At 43.9% G+C, this 8485-nt stretch overlaps 1 protein-coding gene across 1 annotated transcript; it reads left to right on the top strand.

Moving 5' to 3' along the window:
- Positions 1-1342: 1342 nt before the first annotated feature.
- On the top strand, positions 1343-5146 carry LOC134289785 (uncharacterized protein K02A2.6-like). Its single transcript, XM_062856292.1, has one exon. It carries the CDS (start codon positions 1343-1345, stop codon positions 5144-5146), a length of 3804 nt encoding a protein of 1267 aa, XP_062712276.1.
- The last annotated feature ends 3339 nt before the right edge of the window (positions 5147-8485 follow it).

The raw sequence follows: 8485 nt of genomic DNA, 5'->3' as shown, positions 1-8485 counted from the left end.
GCCATTTTGAGCTACTTTGCTCTAGAAAACTTAGTTATTAAGCTAAACCAATCAATTCAAAGATGCTATTTGATAGAAAATTCAATAATCTTTCAAATAAGGGTAAAAAATTGCGATAAGTTTGACCATTTTCAAGTTATAGCCAGTTAAGGCAATAAGAGTCAAAAACATGGGAAGTTCAATAACTACGTAACGGTTGAGTTTTGACCATATGCGCAGAACAATTTTTTTCACCATTTATGGTCCTTTATCATCCTTCAAAAAGTTTGCACTCATGAACCTAACACCCTGTATTTGTTTTCATGCAGATGGGACTGACTTGCGATTTTCGGCAGTACACGTGGTACAATCCGTGACTGATGCGTTTGCGCCACTCACGATTTTCTCGTTTACCATCGAGAATTATCCGAAGTACTTAGCGCGTGTTTACTTGGGTAGTGTCATTAGTATGCTTGGTTTAGTAGCACTCATGGGGTCTGAAAAGTTGCATCAAACAAATGTTAGGGAAACCACCTACAAAGTGCTATCCCAAATCAACTTCTGTCATTACCTAGGATGAGCTTGTAGAAAGGTATCAAGGAAGGATTTCCCAGGAAGCTTCGATGAGTCTCTGAGCAATGATGGATGGGTGTGAAAAACTCTGTTTGACATCGTCCTAGAAGATGTAATGCAACGAGCCGTTCTCAACAGTTGGGAACGCTTTCCTCCGCTTCTGTGGTAGATATTTCGATTTTGTGTCCTGTGATAGGTTGGTCCTTCCTCCTTGACAGCTGAACTAATAATGATTCAATAATACTCCTCATCCTGCTTGATTAGTACCAAACTACCACATCTCCTTTTCTTTATAATTAATCGAGCCTCTACATATATGTAGTGTCTTTAGCTAACCTAGTGTAATACCTGCTTCAGAGATACCTTGCTCTAGAACAACCATATTATGTACTGTGGGTATAAACTATGTATATGGGATGGGAGGAACGAGGAGAGAGAATAAAAGGAGGACATTGTTATTCTGACTAGTAGCCATACCTCACGTGTTTTATTCGGACTACCGAAAATAGTACATTTTGGCGACGAGAATACAAAATACCAACAGGAATGGCAGGCCCATTTGGTAAGTAACCCACGCTCACTGAGTATTCGATTCGAAAACAAATGAAAACTGTTAAAAATATGCATCAAATGGAAACATGAAAAGTGCTTGGACACTGAGACAATGGCCGATTTTGTTATGCGTAAAAGCAGATTGGAATGATTGGGGATAAACCTCGTTGTGAGACAGTATGCTTAAATGCGGTGAATTGGAGGACCGCTGCTAAACATCGAACACTACACACCAAATATGACGAGCTACGAAGAGGCCAGAGCTAAGCTGAACGAATTTTTCCTGCCGAAGGAGAATTCTACCTACGAGCGACATTTGCTACGACAGATGAAACAACGGTCGGGTGAGAACATTGATGCGTTCACTATTCGACTGCGTGTTCAAGCTGAGCGCTGCGGCTTTGGAGATAGAGTGGAAGAGAACATTAAAGATCAAATTATCCAGAACTGCCAGTCGGCTACGCTTCGCCGTGATTTGCTGAAACGGGGAGATGCCAGCCTCGAGGAGGTATTGAGCGTTGCAAAAATTTTCGAGACTGTGGCTCAGCAAGAAAAATCGTTTTCCGGCGGAGGCGAATCAAAACCACCCATCGACGTAGTGAACAAAATTGACACAGCACCGTACGGTAAGCGAATGAAATTCAACGACGCGAAACAACTGGAATGCCATCGTTGTGGCTACCTCGGTCACATCGCCAAAGATGACAGATGCCCAGCGAAAAGGAAGGTATGCAACAAGTGCGGTGGTAAGGATCATTTTGCGAAAAAGTGCCGTACCAAGCAATCGAAAAGTGTGTCGACAAGGCCGGGCGGTAATGAAAGATTCCGCCAGCAAGGAAATGCCCCAGGGAACAACACGGATCGGAAGGATGAGGAAGCGTACACGGTGAAACACATAGCTGATAAACAAGTGGAATATATTTTCCATTTGACTACGCCAGATAGCAACGGAGAAGTGCAGTGCGAGATCGGTGGTGTAGCCACGTCGGCAGTGATTGACTCGGGTTCTAAATACAATCTGCTGAGTCAGTCAAACTGGGAGCAACTGAAGGATAAGAAAGTGATTGTATCGAACCAACGACGGGAGGCCTCGATGGTGTTCAAGGCATACGGTGGACAACCGCTGCCACTGATTGGTGTGTTTACCGCTGCAATCAAACTGGGTTCCATGAAGGCATCAGCTGAGTTTTTTGTCGTGAAAGGAGATGGAAAAACCCTCATCGATCGCGATACCGCTACCGCCATGGGCATTCTGAAAATTGATATACCGGTTAATAAAGTGAACACTGACATCGATTGCGAGAAGCTGGGGACCATAAAGGACATTGTAGTGGATATTCCGATCAAGGCGAATGCTGTCCCAGTTGTTCAGCCATATCGACGTATACCGGTTGCGCTGGAGAACATGGTTGATAAGAAACTTGACGAGCTGCTTCACCAAGGGATCATCGAGCCTGTGAATGAGCCGGCAAAATGGATATCTCCGGTAGTCGTAGTACCGAAGGGGGATGACGACGTGCGCATATGCGTGGATATGCGCCGCGCGAATGAAGCAGTTGAAAGAGAAAATCATCCCCTACCAACGTTTGAGGATTTCCTACCGCATTTGTCGAAAGCAAGAGTTTTCTCCCGTTTGGATGTGAAACATGCTTTCCATCAGGTAGAGATTTCGAAGCGATCACGAGAAATCACAACGTTTATCACGCGCAGAGGCTTGTTTAGGTATACCCGACTAATGTTTGGTATAAACTGCGCGCCTGAACTTTTTCAGAAGACTATGGAACAAGTTCTAAGCGGCTGTGAAGGCTGTTTAATTTTCATTGACGATGTCATCGTGCACGGTTCTGATCAGGAGGAACATGATGCGAGACTAAAAAAGGTTCTCCAACGGCTAAATGATTGGAATGTAGCACTGAATGAAGGTAAATGTATGTATGGGGTTTCTGAAATGAAGATTTTGGGACATATTCTGTCAGTGGACGGAATTAAGCCGGACACGGATAAACTGGAATCGATTCGGCGTTTCCGGGAACCAAGCTCAGGAGAGGAGGTTAGGAGTTTTCTGGGTTTGGTGAATTACCTCAGCAAGTTCATCCCCGATCTTGCGACGTTGACGTACCCATTGCGGCAGCTAACGGTTCAGAAGCAAAACTTTGTCTGGGGAGTTGAACAACAAGCTGCATTCGACAAATTGAAAGAACATATGACTCATCCTACAACACTAGGCTACTTTGATGTTTCGGATCGAACCCAACTGTTAGCGGATGCTAGCCCTGTCGGTTTGGGAGCAGTTCTCATTCAGATTAATGAACAGGGACCTAGAGTTATTGCCTATGCTAGCAAGAGTCTATCTGATGTTGAAAGACGCTATGCACAAATTGAGAAGGAAGCGCTAGCACTTGTATGGGCGGTCGAGCGCTTTCATTTTTATTTGTACGGTCGTCAATTCGAGCTGATAACAGACCATAAACCGTTGGAAACTATTTTCGGGTCTAGGTCAAGACCATGCGCCAGAATCGAGAGGTGGGTCGTTCGACTGCAGTCGTATAAAGCCACTGTTGTGTACCGACCGGGGAAATCAAATATCGCTGATCCGTTATCGCGTTTGGCCATTACGAGTAACACGATTGGAAAAACTTTTGATGAATATGCTGAACAACATGTTGCTTGGGTCGTTTCAAACGCATTGCCGGTGGCTTTGAAAATAACGGAAATCGAGAATGCTTCGGAGTCTGATAAAATAATCCAGTCAGTTCGTATCGGCATCGAACAAGGCGTTTGGTCAGATGATGCTGGTCCGTATAAAATGTTTGCCACGGAACTATGCTTTGCTGATAAGATTTTGTTGAGAGGAACCAGAATAGTGGTACCGGAAGTTCTAAGGGAGCGAACATTAGGCTTGGCGCACGAGGGCCATCCTGGTATGACCATCATGAAGCAGCGATTGAGAGCAAAGGTGTGGTGGCCAAAATTGGATATGCAGGTCGAGCGGTACGTTAGAAGCTGCCGAGGATGCATGTTGGTTGCAGCACCATCTGCACCAGAACCAATGAAACGGAAAGAATTACCATCGGGGCCATGGCAACATGTTGCCATTGATTTTCTCGGTCCACTTCCTTCGGGACACTACTTATTTGTAGTGGTTGATTATTTCAGCCGCTACATTGAAGTCGAAATTATGACGAAGACTGATTCTAGCGAGACCATCAAACGGTTGAATTCGATTTTTGCCCGTTTCGGCCTACCATTGTCCATCACTGCTGATAACGGTCCTCAGTTCTCCAGCGAGGAATTCCGAGAGTTTTGTGACACTAATAACGTAAAGCTGATTAGCACGACTCCATATTGGCCGCAGCAAAATGGTGAGGTCGAGCGGCAAAATCGATCCCTATTGAAAAGGTTGACAATCAGCCAGGCTACGAATGCTGATTGGGTTGAAGAACTGAACAAATATCTACCTATGTATCGCTCTTCCCCGCATTCCACTACCAAGAAGACGCCATCGGAAATGCTTTTCGGCTACAACATACGGGACCGGCTGCCATCAATTTTTCAGCCGAATGATGAAGATGAAGAAACCGCCGATCGAGACAGAATTTCGAAGGAAAAGGGAAAGTTGTATGCTGACGAACGACGAAATGCCAAACCGAGTCCCATAGCCGTAGGTGACGAAGTTCTGGTGAAGAAAATGACAAAGACGAATAAACTGACACCGAATTTCGATCCAAAGGTCTTCAAAGTTCTCAAGAGGAAAGGCGGAGATGTCATAGTGTCTTCAGAAGAATCTGGCGTCAAATATCGTAGACATGTCTCTCATCTGCAGCGAATCCCAGATGGCGGTGATGCACATTCGACTGTGGAAGATGGAACGGAAGCATCAGTGGATCCAGAAGATGAAAGAGATTCTCAAACCCCTGACAACTCGGCAAGCAAGAAAGATCGTTATGAAAATGTGGCAAGCGCACGTCCCTCTGAAAACAAGCGAGTTATCCGGAAGCCCGCTTATATGCGGGACTATGTACAGGCAGTTCGAGCAGATTAAGAGTGCTGATAACTAAAATTAATTTAAAAAAAGAAAGTGAATGTAGTGTCTTTAGCTAACCTAGTGTAATACCTGCTTCAGAGATACCTTGCTCTAGAACAACCATATTATGTACTGTGGGTATAAACTATGTATATGGGATGGGAGGAACGAGGAGAGAGAATAAAAGGAGGACATTGTTATTCTGACTAGTAGCCATACCTCACGTGTTTTATTCGGACTACCGAAAATAGTACAATATAAATTGGCCGAAATGTTTTAAATCAATCCGTGATGGTTTTAATTGTTTTATGCCCTCATGATTGTCCGTGAGGGACTTCATTCGTCATGCCCTCGCGAGACCAACCAGCCGGTTGTCCGTCAGGGACTTTATCTTGTATTCACCAGATGTGAACCTGCAGTTTCGTGTTCCATTGCAGAATCTTGACTTGTTCATTTTTCATTTATTTAGTTAACATCAAATTCATGATAATACTGAATCAACAATTTGCTGCCATAATACTCGATTTGCAGCTGCAGCTCTCCAACGTCGGTCACGCCCAACACTCGCCAGATCACGCTCCACCTGGTCCGCCCATCGTGCTCTCTGCGCTCCACGCCTTCTTGTACCAACCGGATGGCTAGCAAACACCAACTTCGCAGGGTTGTTGTCCGGCATTCTTGCAACATGCCCTGCCCATCGTATCCTTCCGGCTTTGGCCACTTTCTGGATGCTTGGTTCGCCGTGAAGTGCAGCGAGCTCGTGGTTCATCCTTCTTCGCCACACACCGTTCTCCTGCACGCCGCCGAAGATCGTCCTCAGCACCCGTCGCTCGAAAACTCCGAGTGCTTGCAGGTCCTCCTCGAGCATCGTCCATGTCTCGTGTCCGTAGAGAACCACCGGTCTTATTAATGTCTTGTAGGGTATGTGTTCCATCAGTAATCTCACGCTCCCAAATTCATCCTATTCGAAAACAAGCTATTACGGCACCGATTGATTCCGTTCTTTTTGTTTTCATGCGTGCTCACTTCTAACAAAAAATACAAAAATATGAAACAAAACAAGCAACGCTTCAATCCTTTGTTTTTCGTAGGATGAAAATGGGAGCCACATGCTTAATAAGGGAACCAATACCCTACATGGTACATTTGGTGCGGGGGTGAATCGTTTTTGACCGCAGTTTCTTCTGGAGCCCACACTCTGAAAAGTTTTCACGTCCAACTTACATGAAAACATTGGTAGTTTTCGTCCACCTAACTTTTCATGTAACAATGATCTGACTAGCATGTGGCGGCACTCACAAATGAGAAACTCACGGTTGGTTACATGATTATCATGTGAACTTTACGGCGATGGTACGGTGCCTTGTTTGAATGTTTTTGCTGATTTCTTTCAAACAATCTAGAAAAAAGCCACATTATTTGTGCTTTCCTTCAATAAATAATGTAATACATTATATTATATTATACGTAAAAACTGCAAAAAAAAACGGTAAAACAAATAATTCACTGATTCCTTTGTTGACATCGTTCATGCTTCAGCTCCAAGCGTCGACTGAGTTTGAGCTCCAAGTAGGTATGTCCGAAGGCATCACTTTATTTCTAAGAACAAATAACAGTTAATACGAAGATTCTTTTTCAAAATATTAATTTGTGAAGTGTGTGTATGATTTATTATCTATTACATACCTTTTAATTTCGATTTTTACCGAGAAAATCAAATCAACGAATAGCAAAACTAAAAGGTAAACAATGATGACCGCCATGTTGTGTACTAACTTTCTGCAGCCTGGTACCTGCAATCGAGGTGACTCTGACGTGGCTCTACGTAAGAGTCACACGAATCATGTAGGAAGGGTAAAGTGAGTGCAAGATGGCGTCCACGTGATTTTTCATGTAGATTGGACGTGAAAACTTTTCAGAGTGCATAGTAGGCACGACTTCCACTGATGATGCGCCTTCGTATTTCACGGCTCACGTTATTATCAGCTGTTAGCAAGGAACCGAGGTAGACGAATTCTTCTACCACCTCGAAAGTATCCCCGTCTATCGTAACATTGCTGCCAAGGCTTGTCCTGTCTCGCTCAGTCCCACCTACCAGCATGTACTTTGTCTTAGCCGCATTCACCACCAGTCCGACCTTTGCTGCTTCACGTTTCAGGCGGGTGTACTGTTCTGCCACCGTTCCAAATGTTCTAGCAATAATATCCATGTCATCCGCAAAACAGACAAATTGGCTGGATTTCGTGAAGATCGTAACCCGGCTGTTGAGATCGGCTCGTCGCATAACACCTTCCAGGGCGATGTTGAATAGTAGGCAGGAAAGTCCATCACCTTGTCGTAGTCCCCGTCGAGATTCAAATGAACTGGATAGTTCACCCGAAATTCTTACGCTGTTCTGCACACCGTCCATCGTTGCTCTTATCAGTCTAGTCAGCTTCCCGGGAAAGCTGTTCTCGTCCATAATTTTCCATAGCTCTGTGCCTTGACTTGTATAGATGGTTTCTTCGTGGGTCAGCTGGTGGGGTGAAGCTTGCGAGCCGAGTTTCTGAAGACTTTGTCACACTGGTAGGGTAGAAGCTTCAGTTTTGGCCAGTCCGGAGTTTTGGCCATAGTACGGTATTGAGGCTATTGCGATCTAAACCGGCGTAAATTTAATTTTTGCTAGTAGATCCTAATACAATATGATGATTACAGTTGTGAAAGCCACACATTTTGATTAAAAACTGGAAGAAAAAAATATATATCCTTAAAAAATCTGCTCCCATATATCTATTTTGGCCAGGGTGCTTCTAATTTGGCCACTCCCATAAGAAATACACGTGATTGGCCAAAATAGAAACCAAACTTAAGAATATGGCCAAAACTGCGGCAGAGCTTCTATTTTGGCCAGTGCCACTTTTAATACAAAAATCAAGTATTGACTTGATTTTTGCATTTTTCCTTCAAAATATAAATTGAAACCTTTTATTTGACGCATTGGTTGTTTTCATAGGATTATTGGTTATTTTTTTAAAAATGATTTCCCTTAGACTGGCCAAAACCGGTGCCCGCACCCTACCATTTGAGGTTTCCTTAGATGTGAACTTCATTTTCGTGGACGAGGTCATCCTCTAGGTGGTCTTTCTGTTTGAAATTTGATATGTCTTCTTTTTGTTTATCATTTTCTTCAGTGATTCCAGTAATCTTCCTTCTTCAAGATACAGTCCTCGACTCCTCGTCATCCATTTGTAATGGGTTGTGTCCTTTCTCCTTGACAGCTGAACTAATAATAATTCAATAATATTTCTCAGCCTACTTGATTAGTACCAAACGTCCCCATCCGCAAGGTGCAATGTGATATTCAGTCATGAGTCCAGT

Source organism: Aedes albopictus, chromosome 1 (genome assembly GCF_035046485.1).
Source record: "Aedes albopictus strain Foshan chromosome 1, AalbF5, whole genome shotgun sequence".
Taxonomy (NCBI): domain Eukaryota; kingdom Metazoa; phylum Arthropoda; class Insecta; order Diptera; family Culicidae; genus Aedes; species Aedes albopictus.
The sequence above is the reverse complement of the archived record's forward strand: the minus strand, read 5'-3'. Positions and strand labels throughout refer to the sequence as shown.

What these genes read in the sequence shown, in the direction of transcription:
- LOC134289785 (XM_062856292.1), top strand. Translation starts at nt 1,343, where the DNA reads ATGACGAGCTACGAAGAGGCCAGAGCTAAGCTGAACGAATTTTTCCTG.